The sequence below is a fragment of the Thalassophryne amazonica genome, chromosome 12, assembly GCF_902500255.1.
Source record: "Thalassophryne amazonica chromosome 12, fThaAma1.1, whole genome shotgun sequence".
Taxonomy (NCBI): domain Eukaryota; kingdom Metazoa; phylum Chordata; class Actinopteri; order Batrachoidiformes; family Batrachoididae; genus Thalassophryne; species Thalassophryne amazonica.
The window spans coordinates 6,546,398-6,571,720 of record NC_047114.1 but is presented as its reverse complement, the minus strand read 5'-3'; the positions used below and the strand labels follow the sequence as shown (position 1 = coordinate 6,571,720).

The following is a 25,323-nucleotide window of genomic DNA, read 5'->3' as shown; positions in this document are numbered from 1 at the left end:
ATTGCAAAAATTTAAATACTGAATTAACAGAAACATGTAAATAGGACTACAGTAACAGTGAAGACGGTTAATTTAAAATTATGACTAAATAAACTCTCAACATCAACAAATTATCACTTTGGACAGTACTTTTATTTTGAAAAGTGCTTGCACGCCAGTCTGTGTTCGCGTCAACGCGTGATTTATCGCGACATTTGTCCTGTCTCTTGCTTTGAGCAAGTTGTAGCGAGTTTTGTTTATCACCCGGTTAACTCTTGGTTAGTTAGTTAGTTGTGTTTGTTTTAGATATGAGTTACGTTCTTCCTCGCGTCGAGCAGCTGTCTGCTCGTGTTGTTCGGGTTTTGGGCTGTAACCCGGGACCGATGACACTTCAGGGAACCAACACCTACCTGGTAGGAACTGGAAAAAGGTAAAGTTCAGTGATTATTTGTTAATGACTTTCACAAAATGGCTAATATATCGTCTTACACCCGGTGTTTGAGGGGAAATACGCGACAATAAAATATCAGAGTACTGTACGCCAAACTCCGTTCAATTTTCTGCAAATTCAGAGTTTCTGTGCGAGTAATAAACAATAAAACGAGCATAGAACAAAAATAATAATAATAAACGATCAGTAACAAGGATTCATACTTTATTTCGGCTCTTTGCTGTTCTAAAATATTTAAAGTATGGTTGGAATAAGGTAGTGTTTTTGAAAAATGAGTTAAAACGCGGCAGCAAAGTGTATTAGTGGTTAGCACTGTTGCCTCACAACAAAAAGGTCATGGGATTGATTCCCACCTGTGGCCTTTCTGTGTGGAGTTTGCATGTTCTCCCCATGTTTGCGTGGGTTCCCTTCCGGTGCTCCGGCTTCTTCCCACATCCAAAAGGTGGATTGGAAACTTTTAAATTGTCCGTAGGTGTGTCTGTGTTTCTTTGTGTCTGTGTCCCTGCGACAGACTGTCGTCCTGTCCAGGCGTCCTGTCCAAGGTGAACCCCACCTTAAGTGGTTGAAGATGAGTGAGTGGGTTAAAACACTAACAATCATGGTGTTTGAAAACATGCAATACTCAACAAAAATATAAACGCAACACTTTTGGTTTTGCTCCCATTTTGTATGAGATGAACTCAAAGATCTAAAACTTTTTCTACATACACAATATCACCATTTCCCTCAAATATTGTTCACAAACCAGTCTAAATCTGTGATAGTGAGCACTTCTCCTTTGCTGAGATAATCCATCCCACCTCACAGGTGTGCCATATCAAGATGCTGATTAGACACCATGATTAGTGCACAGGTGTGCCTTAGACTGCCCACAATAAAAGGCCACTCTGAAAGGTTCAGTTTTATCACACAGCACAATGCCACAGATGTCGCAAGATTTGAGGGAGCGTGCAATTGGCATGCTGACAGCATGAATGTCAACCAGAGCTGTTGCTCGTGTATTGAATGTTCATTTCTCTACCATAAGCCGTCTCCAAAGGTGTTTCAGAGAATTTGGCAGTACATCCAACCAGCCTCACAACCGCAGACCACGTGTAAGCACACCAGCCCAGGACCTCCACATCCAGCATGTTCACCTCCAAGATCGTCTGAGACCAGCCACTCGGACAGCTGCTGAAACAGTCGGTTTGCATAACCAAAGAATTTCTGCACAAACTGTCAGAAACGTCTCAGGGAAGCTCATCTGCATGCTCGTCGTCCTCATCGGGGTCTCGACCTGACTCCAGTTCGTCGTCGTAACCAACTTGAGTGGGCAAATGCTCACATTCGCTGGCGTTTGGCACGTTGGAGAGGTGTTCTCTTCACGGATGAATCCCGGTTCACACTGTCCAGGCCAGATGGCATACAGCGTGTGTGGTGTCGTGTGGATGAGCGGTTTTCAGAGGTCAATGTTGTGGATCGAGTGGCCCATGGTGGCGGTGGGGTTATGGTATGGGCAGGCATCTGTTATGGACGAAGAACACAGGTGCATTTTATTGATGACATTTTGAATGCACAGAGATACCGTGACGAGATTCTGAGGCCCATTGTTGTGCCATACATCCAAGAACATCACCTCATGTTGCAGCAGGATAATGCACGGCCCCATGTTGCAAGGATCTGTACACAATTCTTGGAAGCTGAAAATGTCCCAGTTCTTGCATGGCCGGCATACTCACCGGACATGTCACCCATTGAGCATGTTTGGGATGCTCTGGACCGGCGTATACGACAGCGTGTACCAGTTCCTGCCAATATCCAGCAACTTCGCACAGCCATTGAAGAGGAGTGGACCAATATTCCCCAGGCCACAATAGACAACCTGATCAACTCTATGCGAAGGAGATGTGTTGCACTGAATGAGGCAAATGGTGGTCACACCAGATACTGACTGGTATCCCCCCCAATAAAACAAAACTGCACCTTTCAGAGTGGCCTTTTATTGTGGACAGTATAAGACACACCTGTGCACTAATCATGGTGTCTAATCAGCATCTTGGTATGGCACACCTGTGAGGTGGGATGGATTATCTCAGCAAAGGAGAAGTGCTCACTATCACAGATTTAGACTGGTTTGTGAACAATATTTGAGGGAAATGGTGATATTGTGTATGTGGAAAAAGTTTTAGATCTTTGAGTTCATCTCATACAAAATGGGAGCAAAACCAAAAGTGTTGCGTTTATATTTTTGTTGAGTGTATATCAAAGTGTTTGTGTGTTTATTTATTTATTGTGCGTTTTGGGGAGTTACAGTCATTCCAGTAGTCATTTTAATTCAGCATTTTGCTTTTGATGTGCAAGTGTGTATAGGGAAGCCCGATGTACGTGCAAGCCTAGACCATGGGCCATGTCATCAATATCCCTTTGGATGTTTGAGACCATAACCTACAGTAGTGTTCAGAATAATAGTATTGCTATGTGACTAAAAAGACTAATCCAGGTTTTGAGTATATTTCTTATTGTTACATGGGAAACAAGGTACCAGTAGATTAAGTAGATTATCACAAATCCAACAAGACCAAGCATTCATGATATGCACACTCTTAAGGCTTTGAAATTGGGCTATTAGTAAAAAAAAAAGTAGAAAAGGCGGTGTTCACAATAATAGTAGTGTGGCATTCAGTCAGTGAGTTTGTCAGTTTTGTGGAACAAACAGGTGTGAATCAGGTGTCCCCTATTTAAGGATGAAGCCAGCACCAGTTGAACATGCTTTTCTCTTTGAAAGCCTGAGGAAAATGGGACGTTCAAGACATTGTTCAGAAGAACAGCGTAGTTTGATTAACAAGTTGATTGGAGAGGAGAGAACTTATACGCAGGTGCAAAAAAAACAGAGACGCGTGGAAGAAAACGGAAAACAACCATCAAAATGGATAGAAAAATAACCAGAATGGCAAAGGCTCACCCATTGATCAGCTCCAGGATGATCAAAGACAGTCTGGAGTTACCTGTAAGTGCTGTGACAGTTAGAAGACGCCTGTGTGAAGCTAATTTATTTGCAAGAATCCCCCGCAAAGTCCCTCTGTTAAATAAAAGACGTGCAGAAGAGGTTACAATTTGCCAAAGAACACATCAACTGGCCTAAAGAGAAACGGAGGAATATTTTGTGGACTGATGAAAGTAAAGTTGTTGTTTTTGGGTCCAAGGGCCGCAGACAGTTTGTGAGACGACCCCCAAACTCTGAATTTAAGCCACAGTTCACAGTGAAGACAGTGAAGCATGGTGGTGCAAGCATCATGATATGGGCATGTTTCTCCTACTATGGTGTTGGGCCTATATATCGCATACCAGGTATCATGGATCAGTTTGGATATGTCAAAATACTTGAAGAGGTCATGTTGCCTTATGCTGAAGAGGACATGCCCTTGAAATGGGTGTTTCAACAAGACAATGACCCCAAGCACACTAGTAAACGGGCAAAATCTTGGTTCCAAACCAACAAAATTAATTCCTCGCAGATGTGAAGAAATCATGAAAAACTGTGGTTATACAACTAAATACTAGTTTAGTGATTCACAGGATTGTAAAAAAGCAGTTTGAACATAATAGTTTTGAGTTTGTAGCGTCAACAGCAGATGCTACTATTATTGTGAACACCCCCTTTTCTATTTTTTTTTTTTTACTAATAGCCCAATTTCATAGCCTTAAGAGTGTGAATGCTTGGTCTTGTTGGAGTTGTGAGAATCTACTGAATCTACTGGTACCTTGTTTCCCATGTAACAATAAGAAACTACTCAAAACCTGGATTAATCTTTTTAGTCACATCTTCTTCTTCTTTGTCTTTCGGCTGTTCCCGTTAGGGGTCGCCACAGCAGATCAATCATTTCCATCTCACCCTGTCCTCTGTATCTTCCTCTGTCACACCAACCACCTGCATGTCCTCTCTCAGCACATCCATGAACCTCCTCTTTGGTCTCCCTCTTCTCCTCCTGCCTGGTGGCTCCATCCTCAGCATCCTTCTCCCTATATACCCTGGGTCCCTCCTCTGCACATGTCCAAACCATCTCAGTCTCGCCTCTCTGACTTTGTCTCCAAACCGTCCCACCTGAGCTGTCCCTCTGATATGTTCATTCCTAATCTTGTCCATTCTTGTCACTCCCAAAGAGAATCTCAACATCTTCAGCTCTGCCACCTCCAGCTCTGCCTCCTGTCTTTTTGTTAGTACCACTGTCTCTAAACCATACAACATAGCTGGTCTCACTACTGTTTTGTAAACTTTCCCCTTCACTCTTGCTGATATTCTTCAGTCACATAGCACTACTATTATACTGAACACAACTGTACATCTGCTGTGAGTGCAAAAATGTTGCTTATGGTAACCCAAACAACATAGGGTTTTTTTTGTTTGTTTGTTTTGTTTTGTTTTGTTTTTTTGCACAAATGTGAATTTTTAGTGAGAATCGCTCACCCAAACTGTCAACATGCATCATGGTATTTTAAAAAAGAAAAGAATGAAAAATCAAAGTAACACAGAAAGCATACAGTTTACTTTTCAAAGTACTTGAATCAGTATTCATGGATTTTATTATTAAGGAAGTTTAAAATGGTAATCAGTTTCTCCATTTCAACATCACTGACATCCTCTTCAGAAGCTTCTTAACTGTCATCATTATGTAAAGTATTACATCCAGGGATGTTATGACAATTATTTCTGGCACATTTGCTCAGATCTGTGCATGAAACATTGTTTTGCAGACATGTACCAAGGTCTGCATCTCTGTATTTAGGTTTTTTTTTTTGTTGTTTTTTTTTTAAGTCACCAATGCAGTACACAGCAGTAGGGCTGTCACAATTATTACAATATTCGTCAGTCGCGATTACTTTTCATATTCGCGATTATTTTTCATATTCACAATTACCGTGAATTATTTTATCCACAAAGCATAAAACGACTCAGATTCTGACATTGTGCTGCAGCCTCGCTCTCGTCTTAAGGCGGGACAATAACAAGGAGGCTGACGGCCGATTAAAACAGTGCCGTCTTCTTCAAAAGCCGTCTAAAATGCGGAGCTGTCGGTGTGTGTGTCTGTGCCTGTGTGTGTGCGCGCGCGGAGTTAACAGGCCGTAGACTGTGAGGGAGGGGGTGGGTGAGGGAGATTCCTGAATGCAGGCGCGACACGTTCAGTGCGCAGCGAGCGCGGAGCAGAGAGAGGATTTTAACCCGAGTGAAAATGTTAACAAAACGAAAACGTGAAGCTGCCTTTACTTCTCTCTGAACTTTCTCTAAAGGTGTGATTCTGCCGTTACCGTCCTGTTTATACCATGTGCGCGTCGTATGCTGAATTTATGAGATCATGAGATGAAATAAACGGTCAAATATCTTTAAAAACATATTTAAAAAATGAGAATATATGAATGAACTGAGCCACAAAAAACAATGTTCAGACGCACAGATCACAAAAAGCAGGTGAGAACTCTGAACTTTAACAGCTGTTATTTTCCAAAGGTATTTATTTGTTCAGTCTTGAGCTTAATGCAGTGTTTAAGCACAAAACGTGACTGATGAGGAGAAACAATTTCAGAAATGCAACAGAAACAACCACAAATCAGAAAAAGTTGGGACTGTATGTAAAATGAAGATAAAAATAAAAATGTTGCACCATTCCCAGTTTCTCCACTCACAGAAGCCAAACGTTCTTCCAGAGTTGTGTAATCATACTACAATAGTAGAATATAAAGAAGGGGGAAAAAAGAAAAAAATAGACAATATATTCGGCAATCGCAATTATTTGTCTGACAATTAATCGTCTCCAGAAATTCCTAATCGTGACAGCCCTACACAGCAGAGGTGGTGGTCAAGTGCACTTGGTTTCAGTGCAGAAGTTTCCCGGTCTCACAGACCGAAAAGTCCCTCCCATGAAAATTGGCCTGTCCTGCCTTCACCGAGCATTCATCATTTTGGACCACAGCAGCATGTCTTGAGTCTGACTCTACACCCAAAGCGATCAAAGGGAATAATGTGATTATTAACCATCAGATGACAAAGTAAAACCTCTTAAATCATTCTATAGTCAGTTTTAAGCAGAAACTAGGCCGTTTTAAGCAGAAAATGAGGCGATAATCAGTGAGTCGTTACTGACGCTCTGAAATGATGGAGGCGCAGCAGCTGCTGTGAGCTCTGATCGGTCCTCCGCCTTTTATTACGAAATAATGCTGAATTTATGTGGAAATGATTGTTGTAAAAAAGCTTCAGATATCTGTTGCTGAGATGGATGATGATTGGGGTGCAGTTTTAAGCAAAAACGAGGTGATAATGAATCGCTGGTGATGCTCAGACATGACGCTGCTGAGCTCCGACATGACGCATGCGCAATGAAGGCAGGGCGGACCGATTTTTGGAGGGGTCCGTTCGGTCAGTGCCACCGGTTCAAACCCCAACCCTGCCACATTTCTCCATCAGGACGGGCAGCCGGCCTAAAAATTCTGCTGTCTCCTGTGACAACAAGTTCTATTACACAATTGTGCAATTGCACAAAATCACAATTACCATGAAATGAATTAGTCTTGAGATGCTGCATTCCAATTATGCAACTGTTTAGCAGTATAAACAAAAAAAATTGGCCAGAGGTTCCCTGTGAGGCGAAGCATTACAATTACCATGAATTCAAATGGCCATGAGATACGGTATACCAATCATGTAATTGCTGGAGAATAAGTACATAAAATACATAAAGTACAGCCGAGTGTGAAGCGTCCGGGATGAAAATCAGCACCTCCAAATCCGAGGCCATGGTTCTCGACCAGAAAAAGGTGCTTTGTGTTGTGTGGGCCGCTGAAGAGGAGGTACTGCTGGCCCACCACCACCAGAGGGCGCCCTGTCTGGAGTGCGGGCTCCAGGCACCAGAGGGCGCTGCCACCTCACAGGAGCAGCCGGGGTGACAGCTGTCACTTATCGCCTACGACAGCTGTCACCAATCATCTGATCAGCAGTGGTATATCAGCAAGACAACATCTCCACCTCTTTGCCGAGATATCGCTCTACCTAGGAGGTAACGTACTCAGCCGACTTTGTTGTCTTTTTGACATTAACACTTTGTTACTTTTGTGCGTTAAATAGCAGACATTCTTCCGACGAGAGGTGGAGGTGGTTTTCCCGCCATACGGGTTGCTGGGTGCAAACGCACCCACATTTAACTGTTTTTGTTCCTCGCCAGCAGTACCAGATCCGACACGCGGAGGCAGTGGCCACCTGGGAGTTCGGGACTTGGCGGCTCCGGTATTCCCGGGGTTCGGTGGCGGAGGAAATCGTGTGGTTCCGGTTCTGCTTTGGACAGACGTCTCTTATCTTCGAGCCTGCCCACGTGACACATTTTGTGAATTGACTTCTTTGTCTATTGTTGTAATCTGTTGTGTTTGTTGTGCTTATTCACAACAGTAAAGTGTTGTTATTTGACTTCCTCCATTGTCCGTTCATTTGCGCCCCCTGTTGTGGGTCCGTGTTCCTACACTTTCCCAACACTTTGCCCTCTTCAGGTCGGTGGAGTGTCCTTGCCTCAAGTGGAGGAGTTTAAGTATCTCGGGGTCTTGTTCACGAGTGAGGGACGGATGGAGCGTGAGATCGATAGACAGATCAGTGCAGCATCTGTAGTGATGCGGTCGCTGTATCGGACCGTCGTGGTGAAGAGAGAGCTGAGTAGGGGGGCAAAGCTCTCGATTTACCGATCGATCTACGTTCAGATCCTCACCTATGGTCATGAGATTTGGCTCATGACCGAAAGAATGAGATTGCGAGTACAAGCGGCCGAGATGAGTTTCCTCCGCAGGGTGGCTGGGCGCTCCCTTAGAGATAGGGTGAGGAGCTCGGTCACTCAGGAGGAGCTCGGAGTCGAGCCGCTGCTCCTCCACATCGAAAGGAGTCATTTGAGGTGGCTCGGGCATCTTATCCGGATGCCCCTTGGACGCCTCGCTGGAGAGGTGTTCCGGGTACGTCCCACTGGGAGGAGGCCCCGGGGAAGACCCAGGACACGCTGGAGGGACTACATCTCTCGGCTGTCTTGGGAACGCCTTGGGGTTCACCCGGAGGAGCTGGGGGAGGTGTGTGTGGATCGGGAGGTCTGGGCGGCTTTGCTTGAGCTGCTGCCCCCGCGACCCGACTCCGGATAAAGCGGAAGAAAATGGATGGCTGGATGGATGGATGGATGTACATAAAAATAACTAAACGAATGAATGAATGAAGACCTTCATGTCCTACATGTCTAGCAGCAAAGCATAAAAAAATCATTGTAGTATTACTATGAATTTGAATTATGAGGCTCAGTAGAAATGATGTCGATTGATGCATCAAGTGTTGGTTTCTTCTAATTTTACATAACCAACAACAGAATTTACACAGACAAAAACAGCATAATTTTCATTGTTTGTATCACCATGAATACATGTTATATTAATGCTTCCCTATCTTCAAAAACAGTCACCTAAGTGGACAAAGACAGAGATACACAGTCAGTGAGTCTAGTGTTGTAATGTAACAAAGTACTTCTACTTTGTTACTGTACACAGTAACCTTTGCAGAGTAAAATTTACTCTGCTGGGATAACATTTGGTCCCAGTCCAAATAGAGTTAAATTTACTCTATCACAGTGCTAAATCAACTCTATCACAGTGTAAAATCAACTCATATTGGAGTAGAAACACTTGATTTGACAAGACAGTAGAGCTAATTTCACTCCATAATAGAGTGTATTTTGCTCTATTTAGACTGCATGGGACCAAATGTTATCCCAGCAGAGTAAATTTTACTCAGCAAAATTTACTGTGTACTTAAGTAAAATTTGGATGTTTCTGTACTTCGTTATTTACATTTCTGGCGACTTTCACTCTTACTCCACTACATTTCCTCAATAAAATGTACAACCCCTGTTCCAATGAAGTTGGGACATTGTGTAAAATGTAAATAAAAACAATACAATGTTTTGCAAATCCTCTTCAACCTATATTGAAGTGAATACACCACAAAGACAAGATATTTAATGTTCAAATTAATAAACTTTATTGTTTTTGTGCAAATATTTGCTCATTTTGAAATGGATGCCTGCAACACGTTTCAAAAAGCTGGGACAGTGGTATGTTTACCACTGTGTTACATCACCTTTCCTTCTAACAACACTCAAGAAGCATTTGGGAACTGAGGACACTCATAATTGAGCATCCCCAAAAGTCTCAGCCGTTCACAAGCAAAGATGGGGTGAGGATCACCACTTTGTGAACAACTGCATGAAAAAATAGTCCAACAGTTTAAGAACAATGTTTCTCAATGTTCAGTTGCAAGGAATTTAGGGATTCCATCATCTACAGTCCATAATATAATCAGAAGATTCAGAAAATCTGGAGAACTTTCTACTCGTAAGCGGCAAGGCCGAAAACCAACATTGAATGCCCGTGACCTTCGATCCCTCAGGCGGCACTGCATTAAAAACCGACATCATTGTGTAAAGGATCTTACTGCGTGGGCTCAAGAACACTTCAGAAAACCATTGTCAGTTAACACAGCTCGTCGCTACATCTACAAGTGCAAGTTAAAACTCTACCATGCAAAGTGAAAGCCATACATCAACAACATCCAGAAATGCCGCCGCCTTCTCTGGGTCCGAGCTCATTTGAAATGGACAGATGCAAAGTGGAAAAGTGTGCTGTGGTCTGATGAGTTCACATTTCAAATTGTTTTTGGAAATCATGGATGTCATGTCCTCTGGACAAAAGAAGAAAAAGCCCATCCAGATTGTTACCAGCACAAAGTTCAAAAGCCAGCATCTGTGATGTTATGGGGGTGTGTTAGTGCCCATGGCATGGGCAACTTACACATCTGTGATGGCACCATCAATGCTGAAAGGTACATCCAGATTTTGGAGCAACGCATGCTGCCATCCAAGCAACGTCTTTTTCAGGGACGTCCCTGCTTATTTCAGCAAGACAATGCCAAGCCACATTCTGCACGTGTTACAACAGCGTGGCTTCGTAGTAAAAGAGTGCGGGTACTAGACTGGCCTGCCTGCAGTCCAGACCTGTCGCCCATTGAAAATGTGTGGTGCATTATGAAGAGCAAAATACGACAACGAAGACCCCGGACTGTTGAACAACTGAAGTCGTATATCAAGCAAGAATGGGAAAGAATTCCACCTACAAAGCTTCAAAAATTAGTGTCCTCAGTTCTCAAATACTTATTGAGTGTTGTTAGAAGGAAAGGTGATGTAACACAGTGGTAAACATACCACTGTCCCAGCTTTTTTGAAATGTGTTGCAGGCATACATTTCAAAATGAGCAAATATTTGCACAAAAACAATAAAGTTTATCTGTTTGAACATTTAAATATCTTGTCTTTGTGGAGTATTCAATTAAATATAGGTTGAAGAACAAGAAACTTTATTTATATAGCACTTTTCACAGATAAAAAAGTGCTTCACAAAAGGTAAACAAAATACACAGCCATGTTAAAAAGAAACTGATTAAGAGAACAATCAACTAAAATCTTGACTAAACAAAAATGTCTTTAGCTGCCTTTTAAAAGAATCCACAGAGGCGGTCGCACGAAGGGACAGAGGGAGATTTTTCCAAAGTTTAGGAGCCACAGCTTGAAAGGATAAGTCTCCTCTGGTTTTAAAGCAGGTTCTTGGAACCGCGAGGAGGTTCTGCTCCGAGGACCGAAGGGAGTGACCAGAGATGTAGGGGCTCAACATATCTAACACATATTTGGGGGCCTGACCATGCAAGGCTCTAAAAGTCAAAACCAAAATTTTAAAATCGATACGAAATTTGATGGGAAGCCAGTGGAGGGAGGACAGAATGGTGGTAATGTGAGTCCATCTGCTAGATCTTATTAAAAGTCTTGCTGCAGATTTAAGGCAGATTTGTTAAAATAAGTAAAAATCGAATTGCAATAATCTCAATGAGAAGAAGTAAAAGCATGAATCACAACTTCCAGATCAGAGTTAGGCAGAATTGGCCTCAACTTGGCAATATTTCTCAAGTGTTAAAAGCAGTTTTTGACCAAGAGTCTAGAATGGCTATCAAGAGACAATGACTGATCAAACCAAGATTTCTGATGCTCGACTGAACAGAGGAGCCCAGAGAACTGAGGTGGATCACAAAGAAATTTTCTGCTCTGGAGCAATAATCAGAGTCTTAGTCTTTCTACAACGCAACTCCACATTACATGGAGAAATGTGGCAGGGGTTGGATTTGAACTGCACTGAAACCAAGTGCATTAACCACTTGTGGCCACCACCCCTCCACCCAATTGGCCACCACCCCTCCATTTCTCTTAAACATCTTTGTTACTCGTTACTACAATATACAAGTAAAGAAAACTTGATTGGGCAATCCTGTTTGCAGAGGTCAAAGTAAGCCAGAGCGCAGCTGTACACTGGGAAGAGATACAGTCCTCTACAGCCGGAGCGCAGCGCCTTCCACCCCTGCAGCATCAAGTGCTGTGTTTGACATAAAACAAGTTAAGAGACAAAAAAATAAAAGATGTCAGGTTGAATCTGTGCCCCCGTTGAGGAAGAGTAAGACTGTGAGGGTGAAAACCATCTGCGTTTTGAACTCCAAATGCGCACAGGCTGATGCACATACACATAAACACGGGTCGGCTCCCACTACAGTGCAGCGCACGATCAGAGTTAAGGGGGAACTTCAGTGCCAACAAAACTGGCCGACATGGCTGTTTCTTTTCATTAATTTTATTTGAAATGTTTGCGGAGAAGCGCTGTGTAAAAGCGCTGCCATGTTTTGGATGTGAAAGTGCAAAGAGCGCCACGTTTGGTTGCTTTGCAGTGGTTGGTGGTGATGATGCTTAAATTTGGCACAACTGTGTAGCTATAAATGATTGTTCTGTTTGACAAGAGCCTGGCTGTTGTGTTTAACAGAAAAGCTGTGTACATCCAGCTGTTGCTCACTCATCCCGTCACCAACACCAACTGCTCTGCCAGAGGCGGATCCAGCCTTTTATTTAGGGGCTGCGGCCCCCTCCTGGTTTCTCCAGACACCACACTGACTTCTTTTCATGTCATTGTTTCACTCTCCACTCGTTTTGGATTTTACTTTTACTCAGTACTTTTACTTAAACTACATTTTATATGAGAAATTTACTTTTGTTAAGTACAGTAAATGTCAGATACTTTAAGAGTTTGCACACACACACACACACACAGCTGCTGTAAGCAGGTGGTTTTAATTTGACAAATCATGACAGTGGCTGACGACATTAAAACCACTAATCATTTCACTCATGGTACCAACATGAAACTTAAGTCACTCATGGTAATGGCAACATAAGACTTACCTAAACTGACTAAACCAATTGAGTTACAAAAACACAATAAATTAATAACACTAACAACTCCAGTAAACTAATATAAACCACAATAACAACATTTAAAACCGCAAAACCCTGAACTCCCATGATGCATTGCAGCACAGCATTGATTGTGTATTGGTTAACTAAAATTGCTAATTTCTCCAAAAACATTTGTCCTATCAACTTTCCACTTTTGCAGCCTTCATCCTTGACCCAAAATACATACGCATACCAAACTGCAAATGTCAACTCTCTACGGTTTTTGTGCGATCTAAGCCATACACACACACGCACACACACACACAGAGGCCACTTGGCTGTTATAATATAGGAAATGAAATGAAACATTAAGCTCACTTACGTATAGAAGCTGCAGTTTTTAGTCTTGTAGTTCTTTTAACCCATTGAGTTGGTAAAGCGTCAGTAGCATGTCTTGGAGGGAGTGCCAAGATGGCGCCGTTGTGTCTGGCTGCTTGTCTGCTGCTCTCCAGTCTGTTTGTTATTTTATTGTTATTAATTTATGCTGTTTTTGAGTCAGAGGCACTGCGGGTGTATGATCGCCAAACTCTGCTGGATCTCCAGCCCCCGGTTCGTGGTGCGATGTGGTTATTGGCGGGTGGACATTTTTTTTCCAGAGGTGCCGGCTTTTCTGTGCCGTGCTCCTGCGCTGCCTTTCGGCCGAAAGCACAGTTGTCGCCGCGGGAGACGAAGTGGACGTCTGTTGAAGCTGAAGCTCTGTTTGGCTTGCTGTTTGGCTTCCGGACGAGCTGTGCACAGAATTCTGGCAGGATCTGTGCTGTCCTGGCACCTTGTGGATCCGGTTAGAGCCTGTGTGGTGCCGCTGGTTGACTCTGAGGACTGTCGGCCCAGCTGTCCACGTCTTCGCCGGATTGATCTGCGCCAGTGGCGCTCTCTGAACCTGGGCTTGCTTCGCCGGGTTCCGAACAGTGAGACTGTCATCCCCACTGACGTCCTTACCCTGGGTCTCCTGAACATCAGATCACTGTCTTCGAAATCATTGTTGATTAATGATTTAATCATGGATCATCATTTAGATATGATTGGCTTGTGTGAAACCTGGCTCAAACCCACAACTCTCCTTCCTTTGAATGAGGCCTGCCCACCAGCGTACACATTTAGTCACGTGTCTCGTGGTGTGAAGCAAGGCGGGGGTGTGGCTTTTATTTACAAATCTATGTTTTCTTTATTAGCTGTTGGGGGTCACAAATATAATTCCTTTGAGCATCTGACTCTCCGTTATGCCCGTGATGTTAAGTACTGTCAGGGTCATAAAACTGGAGCTCAGCTATGTTGTTTTGTCACTGTTTATAGGCCCCCTGGCCCATATTCTGACTTCTTAGATGAATTTGGTGCGTTCATCTCTAGTTTGTCAACTAGTGCAGATAACATTTTGATTATTGGTGACTTTAACATTCATATAAATAAGCCCTCTGATCCCCTTAGCAAATCATTCATGCAAATTGTGGATGCTTTAGGATTCCAGCAATGCATTCAGGACCCAACACACATTAGTGGAAATACCCTGGATCTGGTTCTTGCACTTGGGTTTTATGTGAGGCGCCTTGAGATGGCTTTTGCTGTGATTTGGCGCATTATAAGCTAATTAAATTAAATTCAAATTGTGTAATCCACCATCATCGGCTATTGGAGGTTTATTGATGTTGTTATTATTATTATTATTATTGTGATTACTACTGAAATCTACCGAGTTGTCCGGGTGTTGAGTACTGTAACTTCTTGCAACTTCTGCTTACGCTCCTTCCATATTATTCCATTTTGGGATGTATAGGCAGTGGGCCGTGTGGAAATATTGTGTTATTGCATGGCCTACAAAAAAGGGTGGGTACAATTTGCAGGATTTTATTGAAAATATTACAGGAAATGTTCAATGACTTTTCACACGCAATATCTTGGTACGTTATTTAGTAATTTGGATTTTTAAATCATTATTTTGAAGATCTAAATGTCCACTCACCAGTGATGCCGGTAACACATTCTAATCTGACCGCTTTTGACACAGCTCCCCACAACAGCCCTAGATTCAAGGTCCACTTTTGGAGACATTATTTTATACTATTACTACTACTACTTCATAATAATAATTTCAACAACTAAAATGTTTAAAAGAATTAAATTGATAGAATTTAATAGTTACATTTATAACAATGTAGGTTAGAAACAGGGTTGAGTATCAGGAACAGGTTCTTTTCGAGAATCTTGAAGAAATGATTCGATCCACCGACATCAACAGCCTTTTTGCTTAACGATTCCTTTATCGGTCCTTCAGAGCAGCTGTTGTTTTTGAGGGTGTTTGTCGGGAAAATGATCATTTCTCTACGTTGATTGCAGACCCTACAGCGGGTCTGTAATCAACCGCTTCTGCAGTGTGGCTCTGCTTTGAAGCTTGAAGCAATGAAGCAGTGCTCTGACCTGCTGCTTCATTGGTTCATTGCTTTGCTGTTTTTCAGAAACGGCAGCTTCTTATCCCCTCTCAAAACCATTAAAATATGTCAAACATGAGTGACTTTTGACTAACTGGGGCTCTTGTCTTGTTGCGAGAAAGAAACAAGAATCGTCCTCCATTCCGTTCGCACAGCTCCAAACGCTGCACGGCTCTCTGCGAGTCAAGTTAGAAAGGTAGAGTCCAGTTGGAATTAATAATATCAAAGCGAATCACCGTTAAAATCAAATGATACCGCTTTCCAAACATTGTAATACAAACAAACTGCAATCGGTCAAAACGTTTTTTTTTTTTTTTGGTTTGTTCCCCCCACCCCCCCCCAAAATGAGACGTCCTGCGCTGATGTGCAGCAGCTGGCTGAGCTCAGCTCAGAGGTATGGAGTGACATTTATGCTAAAATGTCTGAATGGAAATGCTTTTGACAAAAACTACAGATTGTTTTTTTATTTATGTCCAGAGATCAAGGATCCAGTGACCAATTTCGTATTTATTTACTTTAAGACTCAATAAAATGTTAACATAGAAAACCTGTAAAGCCTACTTTTAGTACACAGAAAATTGAAAAGAGGTATCGATAAGGGAATCGATAGGAATCTGATCAATAAGCGGAATTGATAATGGCCTTGATATTGCTAAAATATTATCAGTACCCATCCCTAGTTAGAAATGGTAAGTTTTACTGTTACAGTGCTGTCAGCACTTAAATATGAGGTCAAGAAAGTTGTCTTTAGTTTATTTTATTTATTTTTTTTATTAAACAAGTATTTATGTTCATTGAAGTCAAGAAAGAGTGACTGTAAAGTGAGTATTGGCAAAACTGGTTATCATTTTCATGTTGGGGGGGGGGGGGGGGGTTGTCAGCAGCTGCTGAAAGTAACTAAAAAAGTAACTAGTAATCTAACTTAATTACTTTTAAAATTGAGTAATCAGTAAAGTAAAAAAGTTACTTTTTCAAGGAGTAATCAGTAATCTTATTTCTTTTTCAAAGTAACTGTGGCAACACTGCCGCTCACACACTTTAGAGATTGTGCACTATCAAAAACTTATCACAACATTGAGGAAAGCAAATGGATTATTATCTACTTGCAGCCTTGCATGATTAGAGGCATTTTGTCATTACATGACCTGAAGTGGCTTTGAACGTGTGTGTTTCAGTTACTGCTCTGAATTAAGATAATGTATGAGATCCCTTGAACATGCAGCCTGGTGAATGTATAAAGTTTGGCCAAGATTGTTGGAACTTGTTCAGTTATTGTTCTCAAAGAATTTGTTATCCTTGAACAGTAGAATCTCTGTAACAAAAAATTGTTATAAACATACACACACACACAGCTTCATAACAAAAAATAATTTTCCAGTCCTTGGTTTAATTTTCTTTTACATCTATTTCAAGATAGTTAGGACAGAAATCCTAATAATGTACAGTGATACCTGTACCAAACAGATTTTGTGTTAAAGAGGTACCTATTTATTCATTATTTTTGAAAAAGGGAAATTATGTAGTTCAGTCAAAATTACCTGGAAACAAGTGAACAAAAAATATTTGTGCTTCAATAAGGGACAATGGTACTAAATATTTCAAATGATATATTTTTTTTACTCTTTCCTATTTTGCACACTAAAATAATCATGCCATTTTAGACAGAACCTCTACCAGTTATTAATGTTATAAAACCTGAATCTCTACAATTTGTAACTAAGAAATGCTCAATTAGTTAAGTTTGTGCATGACATCTTTAAACTAAAGTAGCAGAAGAGCAATAAATAAAACCAACTAAACTGCTTCAGTGATATTAAATTGTGGTCTAAACTTTAAAAAATCTTTGATATTTGCACAAGTCTTCAGCATACATTATAGTAATGATTAGTCTGCCATTGACTTTAGGAAGATGTGGATTTTGATAGTAAAACAAAACAAAAGCTATTAAGATGGGTAATCACTTTTTTTCAGATATTGTTCTTCAGTTTGTTTGAACTACACTGTATTTAAAATGTATTGACTATACATGTAATATGTGTACAGTACTGTTCGCCAAAGTTATTTCTGTTAGTCACTTCATTAACCACATTCAGATATACTGGTAATTTTGATACTCATAATGTAATGAGCCTTTTGCCTTGATAATAGGAACAATAGATAGCTGAAGATCATGTTATGCATTTAAATCACTTCTTCCAAATGTCAGCCTGGGATTTGAACCGAGGATCCTCTGGTCTTGAGCCCAACGCTTAACCACTAGACCATCACCTCTCCTTTGTGGGAGGTGATGTAGCCCTTATGGGGAACACACAGGAGATACATGTGTTAGTTGCATGAACAGAAAATTATTTCATGGTGTCACAAAAATACTTGTTAACTTTGCTTAACATAAGTTGGGGGAACTTTGGACAGTGGGGTGACTTTGGACACTATGGAAAAATTAGTCTTTTATGTATCTTCTTTTACCAAATCATGTTTTTCAAAATATTCTTATTAATATTCTTAAAAACATATTTTGGTCAAGAATATACATGAAAGAATTGGTTTTCCGCTGTATCCAAAGTTACCCACTGTCCAGAGTCACCCCAAATTATGGTACATGAATATGCATTTAGACAAATAAGGTAAAAGGGGCATTAAGGGGCCTTTTCTGTTAGGGACCCCAATAAACAATCAGTTGTTGTCAAGTGTTAAACAAATACTGTTTTAATCATCCATGGATAAAGTAGTAAATTCCATTTCACACGGCGTCTTCAGTATCTAAGTCAGGACACCTGACATAGATAAACTTCATTGTTTATTGAAAATCCCCAAATAAACATGGTCCCTAGTGCCTTTATTTACCCTAAATAGTATCTTTTACCATTAAAAGGTAATTAAGAATGTAATCATAGGTCTTGGGTGTCTTATATAGAAATACTTCAATGTATAAACTGTTTTTAACAAGTTTTAATAGACAGACACTTGAATTTATAACATAGTGCATCAATAGCATGTTACTTTTGTAAGTGTAAATACACCTTTTTAAAGGCTTTTTTTTTTTAAAGAAAAATCAATATTTGTAAAAGTATAATTTTAAAGTCAATTGCAAAAATCCCAATTTGTTGATGTATGGTGATATTTTGGGACAGTGGTTCTCACTAATGCTCAAAATTTACGCTTGTGAAAAACAGTATGTTGTTCGTGGTACTATTGGCTTCTGTTTACCAACATTTCACACCAACCCCAGACATAGCTTATGGAATCAGAACTCCAAAGGGGTATTCATTGTACGCCCCCCCCCACCCCATTTTAGGGCCTGAGATTTTAATTGGCATTGAATGTAGTAAAAGCTGTAGAAAGGCCGTCCCCTTAAAATGTGTTTATCCTCCATCCATCCATCCATCCATTTTTTTTCCGCTTTATACGGAGTCGGGTCGCGGGGGCAGCAACTCAAGCAAAGCCGCCCAGACCTCCCGATCCACACACACCTCCCCAGCTCCTCCGGGAGAACCCCAAGGCGTTCCCAAGCCAGCCGAGTGATGTAGTCCCTCCAGCGTGTCCTGGGTCTTCCCCGGGGCCTCCTCCCAATGGGACGTGCCCGGAACACCTCTCCAGTGAGGCGTCCAGGGGGCATCTGGCAAAGATGCCCGAGCCACCTCAACTGACTCCTTTCGACGTGGAGGAGCAGCGGCTCGACTCCGAGCTCCTCCCAAGTGACCGAGCTCCTCACCCTATCTCTAAAGGAGCGCCCAGCCACCCTGCAGAGGAAACTCATCTCGGCCGCTTGTACTCGCGATCTCGTTCGTTCGGTTATGAGCCAAATCTCATGACCATAGGTGAGGATCAGAACGTAGATCGATCGGTAAATCGAGAGCTTTGCCACCCCTACTCAGCTCGCTCTTCACCACAACGGTCCGATACAGCGACCGCATCACTGCAGATGCTGCACCGATCCATCTATCGATCTCACGCTCCATCCGTCCCTCACTCGTGAGCAAGACCCCGAGATACTTAAACTCCTCCACTTGAGGCAAGGACACTCCACCGACCTGAAGAGGGCAAAGCACCTTTTTCCAGTCGAGAACCATGGCCTCGGATTTGGAGGTGCTGATCTTCATCCCGGACGCTTCACACTCGCCTGCAAACTGCCCCAGTGCATGCTGAAGGTCCTGATTTGACGAAGCCAACAGAACCACATCGTCCGCAAACAGCAGGGACGTGATTCTGTGGTTCCCAAACCGGACCCCCTCTACACCCTGGCTGTGCCTAGAAATTCTGTCCATAAAAATAATGAACAGAACCGGTGACAAAGGGCAGCCCTGGCGGAGGCCAGTGTGCACTGGAAACAGGTTTGACTTACTACTGGCAATGCGAACCAAGCTCCTGCTGCGGTCGTACAGGGACCGGATAGCCCTTAGCAAAGGACCACGCACTCCCCACAGGGTGCCCCGAGGGACATGGTCGAACGCCTTCTCCAGATCCACAAAACACATGTGGACTGAAGTTGGGTACCAGAGCTCAAGCTGTGCTGGAGGTTTCTTCCTGTTAAAAGGGAGTTTTTCCTTCCCACTTTCGCCAAGTGCTTGCTCACAGGGGGTCGTTCTGACCGTTGGGGTTTTTACGTAATTATTGTATGGCCTTGCCTTACAATATAAAGCACCTTGGGGCAACTGTTTGTTGTGATTTGGCGCTATATAAATAAAATTGATGATGATGATGATGACTGGTTGGGGGAACTCCCATGAACCCTCGAGCACCCGATGATGCGTGTAGAGCTGGTCCAGTGTGTCGCGACCAGGACGAAAACCACACTGCTCCTCCGGAATCTGAGGTTCGACCATCGGTCGAATTCTCCTCTCCAGTACTCTGGAATAGACCTTACCGGGGAGGCTGAGGAGTGTGATCCCCCTGTAGTTGGAACACACCCTCCGGTCCCCCTTCTTAAACAGAGGGACCACCACCCCGGTCTGCCAGTCCAGAGGCACTGTCCCCGATCACCACAGATGTTGCAGACACGTGTCAGCCAAGACAGTCCCACAACATCCAGAGACTTAAGGTACTCAGGACAGATTTCATCCACCCCAGGAGCCTTGCCACCGAGGAGCTTTCTAACCACCTCAGTGACTTCGGCCTGGGTAATGGATGAGTCCGACTCTGAGTGCCAGGTCTCTGCTTTCTCTTCGGAAGACGTGACGATGGGATTGAGGAGATCCTCGAAGTACTCCTTCCACGGCCCAACAACATCCCCAGTCAGGGTCAACAGCTCCCCACCCGCACCATAAACAGTGCTGGTGGAGAGCTGCTTCCGCCTCCCGAGGCATCAGACAGTTTGCCAGAATCTCTTCGAGGCCGACCAATAGTCCTCCTCCATAGCCTCCCAGACCCCCGTTTTTGCCTCTGCGACCGCACGGGCTGCGGCACGCTTGGCCTGCCGGGAACCTGTCAGCTGCCTCTGGGGTCCCAGCTACCAACAAAGATAAGTAGGACTCCTTCAGCTTGACGGCATCCCTTACTTCCGGTGTCCGCCACCAGGTTCGGGGATTGCCGCCGCGACAGGCACCAGAGACCTTGCGACCACAGCTACGAGCGGCCGCATCGACATTGGAGGTGGAGAACATGGTCCACTCAGACTCCATGTCTCCAACCTCCCCCGGGATCTGGGAGAAGCTCTCCCGGAGGTGGGAGTTGAAGACCTCGCTGACAGAGGGTTCCGCCAGTCGTTTCCAGCAGACCCTCACGATACGTTTGGGCCTGCCAGGTCTGACCGGCTTCCTCCCCTCCCAGTGGATCCAACTCACCACCAGGTGGTGATCGGTCGACAGCTCTGCCCCTCTCTTCACTCGAGTGTCCGAGACACGTGGCCGAAGGTCAGATGATACGACTACAAAGTCGATCATCGACCTCCGGCTCAGGGTGTCCTGGTTCCACGTGCACTTATGGACACCTTTGTGCTTGAACATGGTGTTCGTGATGGACAAAGTGTGACTAGCACAGACGTCCAACAACTGAACACCACTCGGGTTCAGATCGGGGAGGCCGTGCTTCCCGATCGCCCCCCTCCAGGTCTCACTGTCGCCGCCCACGTGGGTGTTGAAATCCCCCAGGAGAACAATGGAGTCCCCAGTCGGAGCACTATCTAGTACCCCTCCCAGGGACTCCAGGAAGGTCGGGTACTCTGCACTGCTGCTCGGCCCGTAGGCCGAGACAACGGTGAGAGACCTGTCCCCGACCCGAAGGCATAGGGACGCGACCCTCTCGTTCACCGGAGTGAACTCCAACACATGGCAACTGAGCTGGGGAGCAATAAGCAATGCGACCCCAGCTCTCCGCCTCCCCCCGTGACCAACGCCAGAAAAATGAAGCGTCCAGCCCCTCTCCAGAAGTTGGGTACCAGAGCTCAAGCTGTGCGTGGAGGTGAGCCCGACTATCTCTAGTTGGTATCTCTCAACCTCCCGCACAAGCTCAGGCTCCTTCCCCCTAGCGAGGTGACATTCCACGTCCTGTGTTTGTCGATGTGTAAGACTACAACGTGTGTCTCACGCTGTGTGTTGCAGACGGGTGTTGATAGACACTGGAGAACCGGCTGTCCCTGAATACATCAGCATGCTGAAACTGGCCTTGAAAAAGTTCAACACCAGCATCCAGGAGATCATCCTCACACACTGGCATCACGACCACGTAGGCGGCGTCGCCGATATCTGCCGGGACATCACAGGTGAGAGTGGAATAAATCTCCACAGAGGAACTAACTGATACCTGTGTGAACTGGTTCTTTAAACCAGAGTCACAAAACAATTACAACTGCTCGGGGTCTAGACCAATTCTCCCTACTGCATTTAGGTACTTGCAAATCGCCATAGGGGCGTACTATTTGTTTTTGCCTGAATTTTCCAAGGTTGGCGGAAAACCACATTTCCAGCTCCGGTTCCTTTGTAATCCGCAGTGTGTTCAGAAAGCACACAAAAGGCAGTAAGAAATACAAACCCTGAAACACAGCCACATCCCGCTGACTTAGCTTCTCCTGTGAATGGATAAAAACTTAGAAATCAAATCCAATAAGAATCACCCAGATAAAGGTGTGTTCTTTTATTTATTTATTTTGTGATTAGTTAAACTTGATTCACTTAAAAAAAAAAAAAAAAAAAAAGCATGCGTGTTCTCTTTTCATTTGTGAGGTGCAGCGAGCAGCCAGAGCATCCACACACAGTGCTTTGTATTTTTAAGAATACACAAACACTCTGTTTTGCTTTAAATACACAATATGTCTTTTTCAATCATCAACAATGCGCGTCATGAAGCCGTTAACGAAGACTTTAAAACAACCAGCGAACTCGCTTAAGGTGCCAATACACAATCTGCCGTACCAGAGAGTAAACCCATTGCAAACTGTTGTAAACTGTGTGTGGCTTCGTGCAAGTGCGCAAAGAAAATTTTGAAATGTTCGAAATCTGGCACGCATTAATTATATGCACAAACAATTTAAAAACACTGAGTAGGAGTGCGAGTGATTGCGGCAGTGCACTGCATCACAGCGTAGCTCATAATTTTACAGCTACTCATAAGAAGGAACGAAATGCAACCTGTTTTACCAAACTATTACAACATAAACCTTACATTCTCCACCTCATGAAGAGAGAAAAAGCTGCAGCTGTAGAAAATTCCTCTGTGTTTCCGGAAGAGATTAGAGGTGTTTTTATCAGCCAAACTCTGACAGCAAATGATTAATCCACTACGAAATAATTATTTTATGTACCGCAACGGACAGCAGCACAAAGCGTGGCATACAGCATCCAACCCACTTAAAGGTGCACCTTTTTAGACATTTTAAAGACATTTTTTGCAAATAATAATAACCACATTCTGCTACTTTAGAAAAAATGTTATTTTTTTAATATAATTTGTTGTTTCTGTTGACTTACTATTCATAATATTAAAGAATAAAATAATGCAGTTTGAACCATGCTGACTTTTGGTTTTGACTGACTTTGTCTGAGTCCATTGAATCAAATGTGCGCAGCAGAGCTGGCTGAAGCTCCACAGCTATGGCCAGAAGTCTTCTGGCCTGTTTAAATGATTTCCATCTTGCTGGCAGTCTGCGGATTCCAAACCTGTGCAATATTTTTATTTATTTATTTAGCAGGGGTGGTGACTAAGTGTTTAGAGCACTTGGATTTAGTGCGGCAGATTCATATCCCACCCCTGCCAAATTTCTCCATGTAATGTGGAGTTGTGTCAGGAAGGGCATCCGGCGTAAAACTTGTGCCAATTCAACATGCAGATCCACCTCGGATTTGCTGTGGCGACCCCATGTGCAAACAAGGGAGCAGCCGAAGGGACTGACTGCACTATTGAGGAGAAAACATGATACAGTAAAATAAGGAAAAAAAGTATTTGAACATCCTGCGATTTTGCAAGTTCTCTCACTTAGAAATCATGGAGGGGTCTGAAATTTTCATCTTAGGTGCATGTCCACTGTGAGACACAATCTAAAAAAAAAAACAAAACTGGAAATCACAGTGTATGATTTTTTTTTTTTTTTTTTTTTTTATCTGTATGTTACTGCTGCAAATAAGTAATAAGTAATAATCAATGTTAATATTTGGTACAGTAGCCTTTGTTTGCAATTACAGCGTTCAAACGTTTCTTGTAGTTTTTCACCAGGTTTGCACACACTGCAGCAGGGATTTTGGTCCATTCCTCCATACAGATCTTCTCTAGATCTTTCTGGTTTGGAGTTGCAGCTCCTGCCAAAGAATTTCTGAGTTCAGGTCTGGAGACTGGCCAGGCCACTCCAGGACCTTGAAGTGCTTCTTACAGAGCCCCTCCTTAGTTGCCCTGGCTGTGTGTTTGGGGTCATTGTCATGCTGGAAGACCCAGCCATGACCCATCTTCAATGCTCTTACTGAGGGAAGGAGGTTGCCAAAATCTTGCAATACATGACCCATCCATCCTCCCTTCAATACGGTGCAGTCGTCCTGTCCTCTTTGCAGAAGAGCACCCCCAGAGTATGATGTTTCCACCCCCATGCTTCATGATTGGGATGGTTTTCTTGGGATTGTTCTCATCCCCTAAACTTACTAATGTAATCTTTGTGACTGTGGTCCCAGCTCTCTTCAGGTCATTGACCAGGTCCTCCTGTGTAGTTCTGAGCTTTCTCAGAATCATCCTTACCCCACAAAGTGAGATCTTGGTTGGAATCCCAGACCGAGGGAGATTGACAGTCATCTTGTGTTTCTTCCACTTTCTAATAAATAATCATGACAGTTGTTGTCTTCTACCAAGCTGCTTGCCTGTTGTCCTGTAGTCCATCCCAGCCTTGTGCAGGGCTACAGTTTTGTCCCTGGTGTCCTTAGACAGCTCTTTGGTCTTGGCTATGGAGGACAGGTTGGAGTGTGATTGATTGTGTGAACAGGTGTCTTTATACAGGTAACAAGTTCAAACAGGTGCAATTAATACAGGTAAAGAGTGCAGAATAAGAGGGCTTCTTAAAGAAAAATTAACAGGTCTGTGTGATCCAGAATTCTTGCTGGTTGGTAGGTGTTCAAATACGTTTTTGCAGCAGTAACATACAAAATATTATTAAAAAATCATACATTGTGATTTCCGTTTTTTTGTTTTTTTAGATTATGTCTCTAAGTATCTGGGTGACACACAAACACTACAGTTTATGTCTGCATTTAAATATATTTAAGCAGCATGAAGCACATGAACTTATAGATCTCGGTGTTTCAGAATTGCTATAGACCCCTAACAGCTGCTCAAGGTCACTATAGTAACAATTATTATTATATTTTTTTTTTAATGGAGTTTTACAACTTAACATTTTTCTGTTTAACTGGCTGCAGGTCCTGAGGTCCGGGTCAGTAAACTGTCTCGCTCTGATCAGGCCCGGGAGGAATTCGGAAGCAAGAGCCTCACTTATTTGAAAGATGGAGATGTGATCAAGACAGAAGGCGCCACGCTCAAGTCAGTTCACTGTCAGCATCATTTCACCTCATTTATTGGACGAATGATAAAGGGGGCTGGCGGGGGGGCATTATTCTGCCTTTAGGTGACAGATATTGTGAACTGAACACAAAAGTCAGGACTGGAACCTGGGCACTCTGAGGTTTGTCACAGG

General features: G+C 43.2%; 1 protein-coding gene across 2 annotated transcripts in view; it reads left to right on the top strand.

Annotated features, from left to right (window-relative positions):
* Positions 1-210: 210 nt before the first annotated feature.
* Positions 211-25,323, top strand: part of lactb2 (lactamase, beta 2) — a 42,118-nt gene continuing 17,005 nt past the window's right edge. For both annotated transcript variants that reach the window (XM_034183692.1, XM_034183693.1), the window contains exons 1-3: positions 211-409; positions 21,758-21,918; positions 25,049-25,169. In XM_034183692.1, the coding sequence (XP_034039583.1) occupies positions 288-409; positions 21,758-21,918; positions 25,049-25,169 (404 nt within the window). In that variant the 5' untranslated portion in view covers positions 211-287. The remainder of the gene's footprint in view (positions 410-21,757; positions 21,919-25,048; positions 25,170-25,323) is intronic.